The sequence below is a fragment of the Lepisma saccharinum genome, chromosome 10 (assembly GCF_977018435.1).
Source record: "Lepisma saccharinum chromosome 10, izLepSacc3.1, whole genome shotgun sequence".
In the NCBI taxonomy this organism is placed as follows: Eukaryota; Metazoa; Arthropoda; class Insecta; order Zygentoma; family Lepismatidae; genus Lepisma; species Lepisma saccharinum.
Window position 1 is genome coordinate 71,015,427 of NC_139238.1, and position 19,986 is coordinate 71,035,412.

A 19,986-nucleotide genomic window follows, 5' to 3' on the forward strand; every position below is an offset into this window, starting at 1 on the left:
GTTGAATATCATTCACTTTCTTCGAAACACTAATGTCTTCCTGGTCTTATGGATTTGTGAGGTTATTAATTTAAATTGTAGAGTGAATCATCGTGGTTGTTTAAATAGTAAACCTATGTTTTCTAGCGAAACTATAAAGAATCCAAATAACTGAGGTGCGAGGTTCAGATATTAGTGTAGATAAGGATATCGGAAATGGTACCTGTGCATGTTGTAAGTTTTTATATAGAGAGTCTCGGTATTCTTGTCTTAAGGGACATTCAAAGAAATAAATGATTAAGTGCTTGATTAGCTTCTCCGCATTGGCAGGAAGTTGATGGCACAATCTTTAAACGAGCCAAATGTTGATTTACTAATACATGACCTGTTCGCATTCTTAATATAGAAACAATACTGGCACTAAGTGTCTTCAATATGGGTGGGATAAATGAGACACGTCTTTGACAATATCTTGCAAGATTTTGCAAGGCGGGTACATGCAGGCAAGTCAATTGAAGACAGTGAACGATCATTGGTTGATGAAATGACCTCACATTGGAGCCACGTAATTGGTAAATATACAAGAAACATAACATGCATTCTTCACTGAAATGAGCAGTCGTACTGTAATGAAAACCAAAGAGTGGAAACATCTATTCATTTTCTTAGTTGAGCATCTTTCTTCCGTACTTACATGTTCAAACCATATGTGTGGCGGCGCTAGTAGCAAGTAACGTATCAACAGCATACCAAAGAGAGGGTCATGCAAATGTATGATCAGAAAATTAATTTCTGAGAACAATTGAGAGGGGTTAAGTGTAATTTATAGGATTATACGTATTTGGGAAAGTACATAATAAATAGTTTTCAATAGTAAATATTTTGCACTTATGTATTCCTGTGAATTACATTTTTTGTCCTAATTAATCTATATCAATATACTTGGCCTGTACTACATGACATATCGTTAAAAGTGTGAATTTGGTTCCATGCAATAGGTTATGAAAAGGAAATAATAATATGTTGCGTACCTAAGGAGGGGTTGGTGGGGGTCAAATCCCATCCTTTGGCCCAGCAGTCCTAAAAGAAGATTACCAAAGGCAGCAAAAGATGACAAAATGAGGGTTGACTACTAAAAAAGGTATACGTCACCCCCTCTTTTCAAATATCCTGGGCACGTCACTGGGTTAGACGTATCAAGCATGTCAATTTCACAGTCTATTTTCGGTGCAACGATATCGAATGTTTGATTTGTGAAAGAATGGAGCCTAATATATACACATTTTATTTACTAAATCTAACCTTCGAGCAAGACTGACCGAATAATTATTTGGCCATTGTTGTGATGTTTCCTTTCCTTGAAATCTATTGTTGTTGACTGGTTTACTGGCGTTCTTACAATATGGATACAGCTGGACAAAAACAAGAAAACCCCCGACAAATTTACGAACTACAGTGAGCAGTCATTTGTTTTCTCATCTCGTTACCCTTTCTTGTGACCGAGTACTCCTGTATTGCTTGCAATATTTATAACGCATATCTTTCGTAGTTCGTTTTCAAAGAATTCAACAGCCTTAAATATTATGTTTCTACTTTTGATGACGATACAAAAACTTTGGCGCTCAATAAAGGTAACGACGACGTGTTGAAGAACGTCATACATTTTGGGAACGCGGGGACAGGATTACGTGGCAATCGTAACGCTCACGTTCGGTTAGGAAGCTTTTAGAACGAAGCGACACGTGTCGTTTAGTTCCCGGTTTCGAAATCTCTGCCTAGGCATTAATGTTCTTTGCAAGTGTCCCTTCACTTCACTCATCCTCATAGTCACTATTAGCCAAAATTGGCAGAAAAGCGACGTTAAATAAAGACAATCAAAACCAAATCAAATCAATGGCGTGCATCGTGTCGCCTCGGTATGTTGTTCGGGCATGCGCAGTGAATGCTTGCTTCCAGACTAAAGGGGCCCGTATCACTTATCCTTTCGCTCTGAAATCACCCTAAGTGTTGAAAAATTTGGTGACAAACCCAAAGGCCTTCTTTTCGGACAAGTTTGGCACTATAGGTCCAGTCCTAATTAGGCTACATTTACATAAAGTGAATTAGAACTCAAACATTATACAATTGCTGCCTATTGTCAAATGAGAGTCTCTATTTCCAAAAGAAGCCAGACTGACTCTGTTCACCTGGATATTGCTACTTCTTGACTAAAATATACTTTCGTTGCCATTGTATAAAGAGAAGTGTCAAATTGTTTCCAAAAGAATTGAGTAACAAAAGCAAAAGTGTTAAAAAACGCTAAAGGTTATAGATAGATTACATATTCTGCATTAATTTGCTTGCTACTTGCAGATCTAAATTATGCAACCTGGTTGAAGTAAAAAAAATGCATTTAGCTTCAAGAACGCGCCCTCTGGCGGCCTGAATACGCCGGCGGCGAAACGCCAAATCAGACCCGACATTCTCTCTTTCCTGGATTTGTGTCAGACGTCATTTGTAAGCAGGACATTCGAGCAAGCTGTAGTCAACTTTCATGTTGGCCCCCAAAGCTCAAGGACAGTTATTTTATTGAAGTTGTTTTGTTTTGAAGTAAAGGTGTTCCAAAAGTAATTTAGTTTAGTTTTTATACCTGTATCACTCTTTTATCATCTACAGCATTACTATATTTCCTGTGCTGTATAAGCGACCTATGTATAGATGCACTCTTTCATAGGAGCAGTGGCGCTAGTGTAGCTAGTTAAAGTCACGGGTAAGCCTGTAGTTCACTTTCCTGCATTAGAACGACCAATATACGTAGATGCACCAAGGCATTTGAAACCCTGGCATAGGAGCAGTGGCGCTAGTGTTGCCAGTTAAAATCACAAGGAAGCCTGTAGTTCATATATTTTCCGAGGTTTCAGAAGTACTAACTGTACTAAAGTCTAAATAAATTAAGATATTTGATAGCCATAGTTAATAACGTTGCCATTCTTAGAATAGTAACAACTAAATCACTATTTAACTGCACCATACTGTGAAAACACGTATGGTCAGTGGCGTATTTACGATTCCTTTTTGGGGCTAAGGTATTTTGCTAGCTGTGGAAGTGAGACCATGGGTGGCCACGTGCTTAGCGCTCTCGGCTTTAGTGCAAGCGTTCAAGGGTTCGATTCCTGTACGAGCTGCAACATGTCGGTGTTTGCTCAACGTCGAGTGGACAGGTAGAGAAATAGTTGAGAAGAAGTAGTGGGCTAGAAAGTAAGAAAACCGCGGCGATGGGACTCGATGCAATCAACTTAGCAGGTCTTGGACATCAAAGGACTGTTACACCGTTCCGCCCTTCCCCATATTAACACATTTTCTTCAAAAGAAACGGACGCCGACAAAGAGATAGAAGCTTGCACTTCGTGGACATTTTCATCAACACACTACCCATCGTTAATACCTAGGGTAACAATAAACACAGGGCTTGCAAGCAGACTAAATACGTATTGCCTATTGTCTATTTTAACCTTTACCTACTCTAACATGACGTTTCGATAGGGCACTTCTTCGGGTTGTTTTGAAGTTTGCATACATTACAAAAGTGTAACGGTACGTGTGAAACAATTTAATTCGACTGAGCAGTGTTTTTGGATTTAAACTAGTGAAATTCTAAAGAAAGTTATAACAAGTCTTGTTACATAAGTCTTATATTATCTGCAAACAGGCGTTATGAACATAGGTGTCGCTACAAACTTTAGTACGGAAGTTAGGCCGTTGGTATAGAATTAAATAGCAGAAGTAGTATCAGTGATAGCCAAATAACAGCAATTATTACATGCCCATAGCATTCGATTGCTTTTTCCCAATATATTATAATTGTATATTTTAATAGACTTTAGATGACACAGCGGATGAGTGAATATGAATAATTGTTTTTCTTATTCCTATACATTTTTATACATGGAAATTTTTATTGTTCTAGTGTTTCAAACTTTCGAGCAAACTAATTTTTGCTTTTAAAACTATTAAATTTGAAATGAATAATACCAGCTTCCTGAAGTTAGGCTAAATCCCCCTTTCCCAGCTAGACTATCAAGATTTTCAATTTTTTCCACCATAAACTGTAGGTTCAGTACCAATTAGCCCTTACTGTGCATAAAGTGGACTTTAAACACCAACTCAATCAATTAATCAATGTATTGTGAACAACATTCGTCGTTTTTTCCCCTTCATTTTTTCGGCTAACACAAACGTTTTCACAACACTCCCACATCTCGTCCCCACGAACGCGGCTAAAAATATGAAAACAGCAACGTATAAATTAGCAATAACAGCACAAAATGAAGCCAATTATCAAGAGGAATATCATCTGTCCCTGGACAGTAAGTATATACATATATCTTCTAGCGCGACACACATGAAAAGTCTCATCATAGGGACACTGCAGATCAGTTCATTGTTGACGCAGGACAAATTTCAATTTCATTTTTCTCCCTTATATCAAAAAACACCTCCATAAAACTTTGTCAGTTTGATGAGGAAGGATGGATGACATTTTGAACAACCCTCATATATTTCGTAATAATCATATTTCAGCAAAATCCTTCCACGGGTATCGGTTTTGAAGCAAAGCAAAGTTGTGTACCAAATATCATCAAAATCGGTGACTATGAGGGTCAACTCCTGCACGATTTGACATGTATAATAATTAAATTAATTATTTTTTTAAATATTATCCAATGTCACGAACATTTACTCTAAAAATGCACAAAATTTGTCGCGACTAAATCTTTCTTAAATTCAAGGCAGAAAGTTGGTCACTTTACCGGGTTCGAATCCCGGTCTGATGGGTGTTCTTTGTGATTGTCCTTCATCAATATCATCATATCATCACTCATCCTTACCACCGCACCAAAAGTGGCCGAAAAGGCTTTGACTTTCCGTATTGAGTCTATTGCGCGCACAGATAGGCTAATCGGGACCGGACCTACAGTTTACAGTTGTTCAAGGTCCAGGAACCCATAAATTTTAATGGGTTCAGCTGCAGGACTGGTACCTTTTTTCTCACACAATTTAAATTCGGTCCAAGTTGCGTATTGTTACACTGAAAAAAGGTTCCTGGACCGTATTTAAATTGATGCGGGGAAAAAGGTTCCTGGACGGAATTGAAATTATTCCGTAAAAAAGGTTCCTGGACCGTATTTAAATTGATCCTGGAATAGAGGTTCCTGGACCGAATTCAAATTGGTTCGGAAAAAAGGTTCCCGGACCGTATTTAAATTCATCCGGAAAAAAGGTTCCTGGACCGAATTGAAACACTTTGCAGATAAAAAGGTTCTTTAGGGTCCAGAACCCATTTACGCTTGCTGTTTTTCTCTCCTGGACCGGAATTGAATTTATTTAAGATTCCTGTACATTTAACAACCCTGATCCAAACTACTATGTGATTCATTGATTGATTTAAAAGTTTTGGTGGGAAAATTCCCTCATCTCAAACTCTTGCCTTTTGGATAAAAAAGGGGGTGCAAGGAGCCCCTTGAGAAAGGTTACGAATGCAGGTTAGGTTAGACACCTTCATAGGACAAACACACACATGCGTCTCCAGCGGTATCAAACCCGGGGCACTTTGAGTACGAGACAGTAACCTGACTGCTTCGCCATCGGGGAAGCCCTGGCAGAAAATTAACTCTAAATAAGACAAAATTCCTTGCAAATAAAAACACACAGAAGAGACATAGTAGCGTGACTCACCGAACGGCGGATCCGACAACACAGCTTCGAAGCAAAGGGCAACCACTGCCAAGAGAAACAAGCCTGACCTTGTCACCATTGTGAGAAGCACAACCTTCACTATCCAGCAGCCTAAACTTCAGAGGAACAAATGCAACCCAAGTTGCAATCATCGGCCTATATAAATGTTACTCAACTCTCCCCCTCCCCCAATCTCCTCTGAATCACCTGAAACCAGACTCGCTTGTTTTTCTTCCCCTGCCCGCTTACCCCCATTGCTAGATACTTGCATACATTTTTCGTAGCCAACCGAAGTTTAAGAATCGCCATGTATACGCCAATAGATTTCCGGGGTTTAGGATCTTGCAAGATCCCCCCACTTCTTTCTCCTTTAAATCATTCGCGGAGTCTCCTCCCCCCTCTCTTCTCATGCGGAAAATTCAAGGTCAATGTTACCAACCTTGCAACGAAAGTTGGTTCGCACACTATGCTCACGAGATGGCCACAGGAGATGTCTACCTCTGTAAAAGTTTGTATTAGGCATGGGTGTATCAAGAAGAACGTTTAGTACTAGCCGTAAAGCGTCAATTAATATAGCAATAAACGGGAATGAATCCCTCTCTGACAAGGGGGTCAATTGTACCGTCTGGGATAATTAAACATCTCCTCCCTTAAACTTTTTTTCCCTTTATATTTATATCTTCTAACTTTTCTATGAAAATATACCAAGTCAGAGATCGGTTAGTTCATCGAACCCTCCAACCTAACTATTGCCTATTTTTGGAGCAGAAGGAAAAGGTTATATAAGTCTCTGCCTTGACCCATCTCACCCAACGGTTCGATAAATGCCGGGGCTTGCCCCTAGTTGATATCTTCCTAGAGATGGGGCCTGCCCGAGGAAAGGTTTTATAAGTCCTTTTGTAGACCTTGTCCATATTTATTTCACTCATTTCATTTTGTTTTCTCTATCTCTCAGCTTCTCTTTTATTCTCCTCCTCCATTCTTTATTATTCTTTCTCTCTGTCTCTCGCTCTCTTCTTTATTACTCTTTCTTATTTCTCTGTTTCTGTAGCTTATTTGTACTTTTCTGATTCTGTGTGTGTGCCTTTATTTTTGTCACCGGCCCCCGTGGCGGAGTGGTTAGCACATCGCGCTACGACGCCAGGACTCCCGGGTTCTAACTGGACATGGATGTTTGTGAGTATTCATTCATCAATTTCATCATATCATCACTCATCCCCATCTTCGCAAATTAGTCAAAAGTGGCATAAAAAGGGAAGTAAAATAAAACCAATCAATCAACCAACCAATCAATCAATTTATTTGTGTCTCTCGGTTCTTTATATCTCTAGCCTTCTCTCTCTCGTTAGTTCTCTCTGTGGGTGTCTCTCACTTCCTTAATTTCTCTGTCTTTCACTTCTTCTCTTCTTTCATTTTTCTCTCTCTCTCTCTCTTTTGATTCTCTAGTTATCTTTTTCTGTCTATCTCTTTTTCCCTTCTCTCTCTCTCTCTCTCTCTCTCTCTCTCTCTCATAGGTCTTCACTTATTTTTCTTCTCTATTCCGCTTCTTTAAATCTCTTTCATTTCTTTCTGTCTATGTCTTTCTTTCTTCCTTTCTCTTCCTTATATCGCCTCTCTCTCTCTCTTTGCCTCCGATATGTATCTTTGTATCTCTCTGTTTGTACATTATATATCTTCTCTTTCCTCTATCTATTTCGCTTTCTTTTTATTTACATCCTTCTTTCTGTCTTTCGCTTCATTATTTTTTTCATTTTTCTCACTTTTTTATTTTTCCTCTTTCGCTCCTTTTATTTCTTCTCTTTCCCCTCTTTGTCTTTCGTTTATTTATTTATTTTTCTTTCTTTCTTTACATTGACTTCGTCCATCTAGCAGAAAGTCTTCTGACTTCCACACTGGAAACTCGGGTTTGATTCCTAATATACCGGATGGTCCAAAAGTCCCGGAACGGTCACATATCGAGGATATTTAATAGCTCGTTGGACTCGGAATGAAGTCCTCTTTTTGATTCTACAATACAAAATAGGGGTTTCCATTTAAAATTTCAGAGTTACTCCCCGCTTAACCCCCAGGAGGCGGGGGTTGGGAATCAAGTGTGATATCATTGAATAGCTTTTTTTCACTTATTAAACACGTATTTTTTCGTTTTCCGATTCGATGTGTATTTCTCACGATATGTGAACGTTCCGGGACTTTTGGACCACCCGGTATATGATCTCACGTGGAGATTTTCCAAACAATATTCCTTTGATTACTTCGCTTTCTGCCACTTTTCGCTAATTACGATAAGTGAATATGATGAAATTGATGAATGGACACTCAGAAACCCCCATTCCCAAGCCTCTGACGTCGTAATGCAATGTGCTAACCACTGCGCTACGGAGACCGGCTTGAGAATGAGTAACTTTACCTTGACAAGTTTAGCTTTTTATTATGAGTTGGTAACACTGTTCAAGGTGAACCTGATATACATATGTGTAAAAGATACTAGAACTACAAGACATCACAATTAGTTTAAGAACACTGATTTGCATTTACGTAATATCATGAAAACGTTTTTTTTTTTTAAAGCAACAAATTGATTGTCTCAACTGCAACAATATTGAGCGCATAAGACAATATTGCAATCGAATACGTGTGACCTGAGCTTCAATCAGGGTGGGAAAAATCATGATTTTTATTCAAAAAATCATTTTTGATGATTTTCTTTATTTAAATAGGATTTTTGTTAATTAAATTATTTTTTTATTTTAAAAAGACACACTTAAAATTGATTGTGTTTCTTGGCACCATACATATGTTATTTTTTTATAGAAAGGCTTTTTCTGGTAAACTGCCCTGTACAATATTTGGACAGTGTTTGATATATTTGGTGTTTTAAGTCCACTTTATGCACTGTAAGGTTAATCGGGACTGGACCTACAGTTAAAAGTGCAATCCGAACCACTATGTGCCTCCACCGGGTATCGAACCCCGGACCCCTTGATTGCAAGTCGACGACGCTACCACTGCGCCATTGGGGAGGCCAGACAGTATCTGAGTAAAGCAAATAAAAAAACTACATGTTAATATGCATTTTTCTGTTTCTGATACTGTACACATGAGCCTATGGAAATGTTTGTTGAGTGTGTTAATAAAGCTTTAATAATATCAGTAACTTTGATTCCAGTGAAAATAAAACATTCTGGATGTACTAATTCTAACTTAAAATATTTATTATACTCTTTGTAGCTAAATTTTGGAGTTGCAAAATATCAGCTGCCATGTTTATTTACAGTTTAATGATAATGACGCTATTTACGATTGAACTTGATTACTATTTTGAATATTATGCTGCACAAAATGTTTGCTATTTTTTCGTATAAACGTTTGTGACCAGATTACCTAATTGCGACTGAACCTTCAAAGTGGACCTTGGAACACTGTAAAACAAACAGGAAACGAACCCAAGGCCTTTTGATAAAAAAAAATTACAGACACAGGAGATTTTTGTGAAGTACAGGTAATTATATGTTATTTGCATTGAGAGTGATTACAGAATGAAATAGATAAGCTTGAGAACTAATTTCCTCAAAAACATCGGAAATATTTGAGCAAGATTGCTCTGCCTTTCTGTCATCAGTTAAAAAGTTAACGTTATTGCATTGTAATCAAGAAGCCCCGGATACAGTTTCCGGTATCGACTTACTTAAATATCTATTAAATCAAGTCAAGATGAATGTATTTCTGCTAAAATTTGTTTTGTTCTTCCATTAGCCGGAAAAGGACTGCTCGAACATTTTTTCCGTTGTAATATAATGATACACTCTAAAAAATATGCAACTGAGTTGCCACCAAAAATGGTGTAATACATTTATTCGTATAACACAACACCTATTCAAGTGTTAAAAGCCACTGCAGTCGTGTGGTTTGGCAGTAATTGGTGTAACAAGACACCGAAGATGGTGCCAAATAGTACAAATAGTAAATAGTAAAAATACTTTTGGCCACTTTTGCTTTCGCACTATGCTAAACCTTATCTACCAAGGGAAAGTAAACTCTCCTTGACCCCCAGTTTTGGAACCCAATCGCCGCCACTGAGTTTATCTATATCTTTAATGATATTTAGTCATCCTCTTGGTAGGGATACGCGCCCCCAAGTCCCATCCGCTGACTCCTCCTATGTAATCGAACCTTGAACAATCTAGCCAATGAGAATAACTTACAAGGTGCGTCCATTTTTTTGCGAGGCCGATAGATCGGGAGAAGTGTGGCGGGCGGCGCTAGCAGAGATGAAGACATTTTCGACCAGAAACGTCCCGCTTAAGTTTACCCTCGAAAGAGTTTTGCTTCGCTGGAAATCGTTTGGAGGTTTCGAATGTGCAACACTGTATCGATATTACGTTGAAGACTAAACCGTTGAAAGTCAATGGTTTTCGTGAGCATTGTTTGCAATATGAAAGCTCCGAGCTTGAGTTGTTCTTTCCTTCGGGACTACAGGTACCCTGGACAGAGCTGCGGATGGAGTGAGGAACAGACCTTGAACCAAGAGCGTGTTAATTTCGTACTGTGTGTGTGTTTTTTGGTTACTTGCCGTGATATTTCATTGTGTAATTGCAGTGTGTGTGTGTGTTGTGTGTAAGTTGAGGCGGTTGAAATGCCAGGCGCAAAGTTCACGTTAGAAGATATAATTTTTATGTATGACACTTACGTGAATACAGACTCCTGTCGAGACGTGTGTAGGTAATTTACACAGAAATTCCTGGTCGAAAATGTCGGCATCTCCGCTAGCGCCGCCCGCCACACTTCTCTCGATCTCTCGGCCTCGCAAGGAAATGGACGCACGGTAGTACTCGATATAATAGAGTTTTTTAACAGTATATTTTGTGTAAGATATGTAAATATATATTTAGTTATTGTAATCAAAATATGGAATTAAATATGGACTTACAATTGTCAAAAATGACAATTTTCATTAAGCAAGCAGATGACTTATCTGAATAAACTATATTAGTCTTACATGGTCTTAACTGTAATGCAAATCCAAACACAAAAATAGACTTCCAAAATGTATTTTGAGTGCTGAATCGTGATTCTTATATTGGCCCGAGACACAGATTTATATTTACCGAAAGTGTGTTGAATATCGCATGAAATAATGGGGATATATTTAAAATATGCAATTGATTTCACGCGAAAGCTTGAGCTTGTATTGGCTATTGGTTGCAAGAATGTTACAGTGACAGATTATTGTCAAGATTTAAAATGAACAGAGTACAAGACGAACAAAATACAGATGAACGGTAAACCTTTGGTATTTAACACAAGAAAAGATGTAGGTTTAGCATGAAAATGGAATATATATATGACGGAAAACGTTTAAAAATATGGATATTTTTTTGTAAAAATAACTAAACTATGTACAATATATGCTAAAAGTTGTATATAAAAATATGGATAATAAAAACAGCATTTTTGAAGCTTACACATCAAGATTAGCAAAGATAATACAAATAACATTGATTTTAGCATTGTATGAATATATGTATTTACATATAAATCCATTCCCTGCTTATGCGTAGACCTCGCATTTTTAGGTTCTGAAAGGTTTGCTTTTAAGTTTCTAAAATAGGTCCCAAAAATTCTAAAATAGGTTCTAAACATTCTGCAATAGGTTCTAAAGATATTAAATTATCTTTCAAGGGAAACATAATCAGTGTCAGTGGTGCAAATTTGAATGCTGAAATGTTACTTCGGAAGGAGTGAATGCCACAAAAGGACCGAACTGACGTGAAAGTGGGCAAAACCATAGGGATCAGATTTTTGCACTTTGGACTGTCCAGGCAGTAAAGTGGGAAAACTATGAAGTGGAGGGGTCAAGGACATTTTACTTTCTCTTAGTGCGGGAGCGAAAAGTAGGGGGAAACTGCCCCCTCTATCATAGACCTGCAAAGGAAAAAATAAGTTTAAAACCTAAAACCTACCGAGAATGAGTAATAAATAATTGTCTGATCGAGCAATCGATGACCAATATTTTTTCGTACGGCATGAAGTTGTTGGCAGCATGTGCGTGCAATTCCAGTACAGCAAGGCCAGCAGTGCTGGCCCACAGTATTTCAATTGGGAAATACTTTATTTTTACTTAATTTGCTACTATAATTATTTCTATCATCTCAAAGGAATAAACTTGTAATCCTCCCAGTGAGTTTGTTTCCGAGATTCCACCCTTAGCACCATCTTGTGGCAATTTGACAAAACGTCTCCGGAATCGGGGTAAGCAAGAAATGGAAATTGCAGTCTATAGTCCTGAAGCATCCAATTATAGGCCAGCTTCTATAGCAGGGGTTCAAATGCAATCGCATTACCATCAGTAAGGTCTGCTGTTGTAGCTACCGTAGTGTTGCAAACTGTACGGTTAAATATCTACGTACAGGGATCTTTGTATTGCCAGTGTTGAGCCAACGCAAAAACAATGATTTTTGACTAGGGGTGACCATAATTTCGACCCAAAATCGGACATCCAAGAGGTCAGTTTATCCCATCTGAAAAATGATTAGGTCTAATTATAAAATTATTGTCATTATTAACGTATTATTATTGTTACTATTATTATTACTATTTATTAAAGTATGGATCACATAAATGATACATCACAAACAATAAATAAAATATGATTTCCTGTTGTAAAAAGGTATTAATTACTATAACATCCATATGACTTACAGTGTTGTTGATCCATTTTTGATCAACCTTTGACGATAGTCCTACACTGAAGTTGAAGAATGCCAGAAGTATTTATCAGAAGAATCAATCTTCTTGAGAATAACTTTATTCTTCAACAGCCGTTCACGTATCTGACACGCAACGTTAGAATGATTGATTTGCTTTATTTTACTTCGCTTTTTGTGCCACTTTTGGCTAATTTGCGAAGATGGGGATGAGTGATGATATGAAGAAATTTATGAATGGACACTCACAAACATCCATGCCCAGGCCAGCATTCGAACCCGGGACCCTTCGCGTCGCGGCGCGATGTGATTACCACTCCGTCACGAGGACCGGGCACACAACGTTAGAATTTGTCTTTTGAGTTTGTGTCAAGACGTGGAAATATACATATTTCTTTGCAGGTCCGCTTCTTGTCCATACTTCTGCTCCACAAATGAATAACGGAAAACACAAAAACGATACAACGCGCGACACGAGAGCTAACTTAACCAGTAAAGTGCTGTCTGCTCGAAGGTCCTTGATGAACAATCGAACATTTTTATTGTTATGAAGTGCTTGAAAAGCAATCTAGCAACAGTGTTGCCATGATGTTAGTTTGAATATTCCATATTGTTTTCTTAATAAAATGTCTCTCAAATTTAAACTTGGATATCAAGCTAACTCCTAGACTTTTGAACCAGAGGTATACAACGCTTTCTTATTGGTTGTGCGCGTCCGGAAATGTTTATGTTCCCTGTCCACCGCTCCTTGCTTGCTTGTTTTCAGGAAAACTATGGAAAAATTAGACTCGTGATTATTTAGTAATAAAGTTTGTAATAAAAATGTCGAAATAATGTTAAGAAATATATAATTGTATGGAAAAAATGTTAAAAATGGTATTGCATTGTTTTCTGATGATAAAATCAAAATGAAGCCTACGTAAGATAATAATGTTGAATATCTCTAATAGAACTTGTAATGTTTGTGAAGTGATTTATGCATCATGGGAGAAGTTTTATAACTTATGCTAAATAATACAATTTCTGTACTACACAACAAAGTGTAGGAATGAGTAATTAGAAGCATAATATTGTTGAACAATATCAAGAATCTTTGAAAACGCCATTAAAAATAAAATAAGTTATACATATTAATTTTACTGGCCAAACCACTTCATCACATATAGCAGCGGCTCATTGTGCATTGTGGTATTGTTTGCAATAAGTTGGATACACATAATTTTCTCAATGGTCATGTAGTCTCAATGTTTGTAATGATGTGACTTTAAATACGAAAGGCATTCACTTCAAGACGAGTTCTGCCTTTCCGTCTTTCAAAACAATAATTTTAAAAATGTGCTAAAAATCATCTTCTGTTTAAAGGGGTTAGTGCTATAAATATAGTAACAACGTCAGAAAAAACTTTTCTTTAAATAATCTTATTGGGATGGATATCTGAAATCTACACTGTCGTGCCATCTACCGTTATCTTGAAGGAAGACTGTAGTCTATTAACTTCCGGAATAACAGCCAATCAGATGTCAAAATATTGCTGGAGGTTCTGCAGCATTATAGGGTTTGTAAATAGGCGATCGGGACACGCCTCTGAAACGGGACGTCTTGTCACCCTATTTTTGACAGAAGAATAACATATTACGCATGAGCATTGTTGTTTGAAAAATCTTTGCAAACATTGAAAGCAAGGGACATTTTTATCAAGAAATGACACGAGTTCGCAAAGATTGAGAGATATTACTTTTCACATTGATATAGACACTTAATAAATATCGTTTTGAAAGTAGAAAGACCTTAAATATTCTTGAGTTTCTTAATTTTGGGGGGATGCTTCGGCAATAATAACTGTCACAGTACGCCACAGGTTGTCAGGTGTTTTGATCCACAAAAACACTTGTTCATTACACATCGACAATTAGAGAAAGGTTTCGCTTTTTTATTTTCTCTATTTCACCCCCACTTCTTCTTTGCAGGTACCCTACTGGCCTCCAGTACATCACACACACCAATGTCCTTAACATTGTTGGTAGATTAGTGCTCTAAATATAGTAACAACGTCAGAAAAAACTTTTTTTAAAATAAAAATCAATGATACGAAATGGATCAAGTTTCCACCAGTACACTTTTTTATGTTTAGTTGATATCCTTGTGGAACAATCTCATAATATGAATCGAACTTGTTAATCAGGTAGCTTTTTTACCTTTTTCTGATAATCCTTGCACAATCTTTGCAGAGGAAAGAAGCTTTCGACTCCTCCACGCTATTTCATAATGTTGGCAATATACTTGTATTTATTAGAGTTGCATGTTGCAACGTGGCTTAATTCATTTTGACATTATCCCAATATGCGTTAATGCGCTTAATAGTTACTATACGCCTTGCCATTGCACATAGCAGACTTAAGGTTACGTAAAACCTGTTATTCGACTCTAATATTTAAAAAAAAAGTCATAAACTGGTTCAATGAAAGTGGGTTCAACGTAAAACAAAAGAACTTTCGAGTTATTTTGATTTGGGAACAAAGGGAGAAAATGTGTATTGTTTCGAAGTTGTAGATTCTATACAAGTGGATTACATATAGGTTGGATCATTTGTCGCTTGTGAGCTCTTGAATTTTGGTGTGACTTAGTTTCATCCACGAGGAGGGTTAAATAAAGTGACTTGGCTCTCCCTGTAGTACGGGAAATTGCTTACTTATAATATATCATTAATTGCTTTTTACTGTATTTTTCTATTGGAAAACACACCATTTTTAGGAGACCTTATTTTTGGATCTGAGGGTCGGGCAGCGTTTTATGCATTTTATGCGTTTTATTTAGAAACACGAATATAGTTGTAGACGACGTTCCAAATTTCCTGAATGACAATTTACAGTGTATTTTCCATTCTAGCGGCAGGGGTGCCCATTGGGGGGGGGTTCATGACGCGCTTGTGACACGTATAGTGTCACTGTATATATTTTCCACGTAGGCCTTCCTAAGAGTGGATTCGTGAGGAATTTCCCTGTCGTAATACTTCTGAAGAAACTTACGAAGTATTGGTTCTTCCAACTTCCACAGAGGAATACCAGATGCGATGAATGCTTTGCACAGTTCCTTGGTGAAAGAAGACTGCCGACTGCCCCGGACTGACACCGCATGTGGAAGCAATGCATGAGCTACGTTCGTTTTCTTCCTTTGCAAGTTTCTTATGTGCTTCGCCGTGTCTAGATGCTGCAACACTGAAGGCCTCTTTGAATATGCAACAGAAATATCACATAGCTTGCAAAACAAAATCTTGCCATCTGTCGATAAAACATCACTACCAAATTCTTTAACGTAACCTCTCAATTTGACCGAATCTGATTCCTTTACAGAAGGCATCGTTCTGATACTACTGTATTGGGTCTCTCATTCGACCACTGATTTGAGATTGCCTCGTCAAACCATATTCACTTGGCATGAAAGAGAAGCCGCTGCGTTAACCAACACTCGTTCGAAGCATTGTTCTTACTTCTTACTAGTGATGGGTCGTTCGTGAACGAACCGTTCCTTTTGAACTACTCCCTCTTGGGAACTGTGAAGTGCTCGCTCCTTCGGAGTGAACGAGCAGTTCCTCTGTGGTAGTTCCTCGTTCCAGGAGTCGTGAGCTTTGCGTGTATTGTTACTGCTGTGTATGTTCTCTGGTTTTCTTGTGGGAAGTGGAGTAGTAAGCGCAGTTCCCTCTCCCCTAATCCTTTTCACTCAAGCTAACTCCAGCAAGTCCTCCCCCACCCCCTTCACTTCAGCTGCACGAAACCAACATCGGGAGGAGTTGGTCGTTCGTTCCTTTGAATGGCTGCTTGAGTGAGCGAGCTCCGGTGAAGTGCTTCCCGAAAGGAACTGCCATGACTTTTGGTAGTTCCTTGGAAGTCGTGAGCGTTGCTTGTTGCCAACGCTCCCAGTCGATGACTCACTCCTATGAACCATCGAGAGAGAGAGAGAGAGAGAGCGAGGTCCCCTCTTTTATAGCTGATTGTTGATAGTGGCGGTTTTCCGCGTAGCTATGCGTGCAACTCTGTTTACAGTAATGCTGCAGAAGCTCAACAATGAGGGAGGATGGGCAAGTAATTCACCTTTAATCCTTTTCGTGGCATGTTTTCGCAAGTCGCATTGCAAGGAACTGTAGAAGGAACTTGATAGATATAAGATCATCATATCAAACTTAAGACAACGTTCCGTTTCCGTGCTCTTCCATTATCTCTAAGTAAAAGTGAGGCCGGGAGGCGGAGAGAGCTTGAAAAATACGAATGCTATTCTTCGTAGTCAAAGGTTTAGCGTCCTCTCTTCCATTCTCTTACGGGTGTTTGTTTGACCGTGTATCCATTTAATTGCATGAAAGTCTGAAAAGGTGGAGAGGGGCGACGGATACCCTAGAAAATAAATTTTAACCTAAAATTTGTACATTTTACACATACGTATAATTTCATTTCAATCTCAATTTGTTAATTATTAGAAGGGCGTTACAGGTGCATGCTAACTTCAAACTGAAGTTGTTTTTTTAAGGAGATTATAATGTTTTGGAAAAAAATATGCCTCCTTTGAAACCTTGGAAGAATGCCTTGTTTGCCCTTCCCTGGAAAAAAATACAGCGGACGTCCATGTTTAAAATATTTGCAATTATTTTTCCTCATCTATGACCAGGCGCTGTAATGTACTGCGACAACAAGGGGTACGAATTCATTTTTGGAAAGGAAGAGGGGAGAATATAACTTGTCCAACTTTTCCTTTCCGATGAGGACTTTTTGCTAGTGTTGCCCACGGGACAGGCTTTTAAAAATTCGAGACGAGACTAGATTGATCATGTGTCCCGAGACAAACGAATATTTTCGAGACGAGACAGCATTTCACAGCATTTCCACGAGACGAGACAGGCCAAAGTCTCGTCTCGTGGGCAACACTACTTTTTGCCCTTTAAAGTTCAATTATCCATTAAAATGTATTTTCATTCACGCCCATCCTGAAAGCAGCTCCCGAACCTCGGTCGGTCGGTCGATACATTGTTTGTTATAGCTATTTAATATGTGCGCGAAGGCGGATTCCTCCCCTCTAATTCTTTTCACCCACTCCAGAAACAGTCTCCCACGTCCCCTCCTCCGCCCAACGAAACCAACTTCGAGCTGTGTTGGTATGGTAGCGCCTCCTGTGAATGACTCCTTCAACGACGAAGCTCCAGTGAACTGCCTTTCTAAAAGGAACTGCCTCGTCCGAGAGCATGCTCCGTGGCTTCGTAGTTCCTTTGAATGACTTCCAGTGAACGCTTCCTTTCGGTGAGCGAGCTCCGGTGAACTGCTTCCCGAAAAGGAACTGCCATGACCCATCACTACTTCTTACCTACAAACACAAACATCCAGGTTCTTTTCTTGACGTCGGCCTCTTTTTCGCATTATTGGTAAAATCAAAGTCTGCCGACTTGAGCGGGTAACTGTCAGTTTTTTAATTGTTGTAAAATGGAAAAAAGAAGGTCATACAACAGTTCAAATTCGTTTCGTTTCTCGCTGGCGATTCTCGTGAATGCGTACAACAATGAAGGGCAAAGTTCGGTCACATCGTGCAAGCTCAGTCAATAACGCAGATGCATGGACACCCGGTGGGGGGCAAGGGGTCGCTTTCCCTCCTCCAGGGAAAAATCTGCGGGCGTGCCTGCACAGAGGTGTCATGGATGTTTTCAGTTTCGAGTCTCAAAATAAGTGGATAATAAAGATCCGGATACATGTGAATAATTATTTGTATGTAGGAAAATTAGGAAATTATAGATAGCTAAATATGTCATCTTGCCTGAAAAGGGAATAAATATGTTGTAAAAACAAAAAAAAAAATCGTAAAATATGTCAAATTATGTCTTATCAAATTTGCTAATTTCAGTTTATTATCACTAGAGACCGGATGTTAGGCAAAATGCCTATTCTTTCCTGTTAGATATATGATGAAAACTAATGTTGCGAAGGCCAGGGGGGAGGGATTAGCTTCATTTCAAGGCAATTTAATTTTGCCTATTTTGCCTATTTCATACGATATTGCCTATATTATTTCATAAATGCCAGATATTGCCTATTTTAGGCATTTTCTTTAAAATTGGGACATGACTGAACTCGGTGCATACAATTTCCTGTTCCCAGGATTAGTTTCCGATGCTTCCAAGAAGTTTAAAATTAACAGTTAGCGAGTTATTGCAGTTAATAAGGACTTGGACAAATTAAGGGAAATACAAGTTACAACAAGTTCTGAAAGGTGAAAATATACAAACTGAGTTAGATCCACATGTTCTCGCGTGCTTTAAGTATGCTCCGGTAACATCTGTGGAGGTTGAGAGATCTTTTTCAATTCTAAAAAATGTGTTGTCCGATCGCAGACATAACTTGTCGGTTGATCACCTGAAGAAATACCTTGTTGCGATGTGCAACCACAATTAGTGCTTCTTATTCAGAAACTACCAAACCGTACAGTACAAACTTGAAATGCATTTAAACAGTTTCTTAGTTCGAACTGCTGTGTGGAATATATATTGTAATTTTTTTAACTGAAATAACCCTGTGTGCAGTGATAAAATGTATATTTAAATAATTTGCGTACTGGTTGGAAGTAGCTAACAATTTTTTTTGTCAGACTATTGTGTGTAGCCATTATACAATGGAAAATTTTGGGCTGACGTGACTCCTGTTTGCAGTGATTTATTAAGTACAATATTGAACTGCTGTCTCTAATGATGAGCTCCTGGTTTATTTTAAGCAACTATATAGAATGTACAGGTATGTTTCTATATTTTTAAAACACCTATTTCTTTTTGTATGTCTAACTTCATAATTTTGAGTTAAATTTAATTGCCTTTTTTATTGCCTATTTTACTGCCTATTTTGAAAATTATAAGTGCTTATTTGCCTGCCTATTTTATATGTTTTTAGTGCCTAAACATCCGGTCTCTAATTATCACCATATACGTCGAGATCTCACTCCGGAATTCGATCCCATGATATATAAAAAATATTAAAAATATGTTATAACATAAAGTCCCAGGCCCTAGATGTATAGTTTTTCTACCTACCTGTGGGTGATAGCAGCGATGGGGTTGAAAAGAAACACCACCTCTTATCCCATTAGAATCGGTTTGGATGAAGGGGGGAGGGGAGTGCTATTTGCAGTAATACAAGGTTAGTCGAGCAGACAAACTGCTAAGAAGAAGGTTCAGTACACTAACAATGACAGTGAACCTGAGCAGTTTTGTACGTTTTATGTTAGCAAACATGAAAGTGAGCCTGAAGTACCTAAAGTAAACATATATTGCTTAAATATGTCCGTATTATATTATTCTTCGAATTCTGTCTGACCAAAATAATTTGAGTAAATAATTCGACATAGAGGAGGGTGCGGGGCGAATGTTCTACCATTTTTGGGGGGGAGTGCGTCATAGGCCTTGGGGGGGGGATGGGCACCCCTGTCTGGCGGTACACAACTCTGCGCTACACCGGGAAATTTTTATAGGTGAAAATAATACTAATGACGTTTTATTTTAACGAAGGAAATATGTGTATGTACGTGTGTAACTGCATGAATGCACAATCATCGATGAAGATATCAC

At 38.3% G+C, this 19,986-nt stretch overlaps 1 protein-coding gene across 2 annotated transcripts in view; it reads right to left on the reverse strand.

Annotated features, from left to right (window-relative positions):
* Positions 1 to 19,986, reverse strand: part of LOC145993941 (protein takeout-like) — a 224,376-nt gene that overhangs the window by 40,072 nt on the left and 164,318 nt on the right. The window contains exon 1 of one of the 2 annotated variants that reach the window (XM_083129905.1): positions 5,695 to 5,843. The exons of the other annotated variant lie outside the window; for it this stretch is intronic. Coding sequence (XP_082986031.1) covers positions 5,695 to 5,773 — 79 coding nt within the window. The 5' untranslated portion in view covers positions 5,774 to 5,843. Of the gene's footprint in view, positions 1 to 5,694; positions 5,844 to 19,986 lie in introns of those variants that run through there. 2 annotated transcript variants of the gene reach the window in all.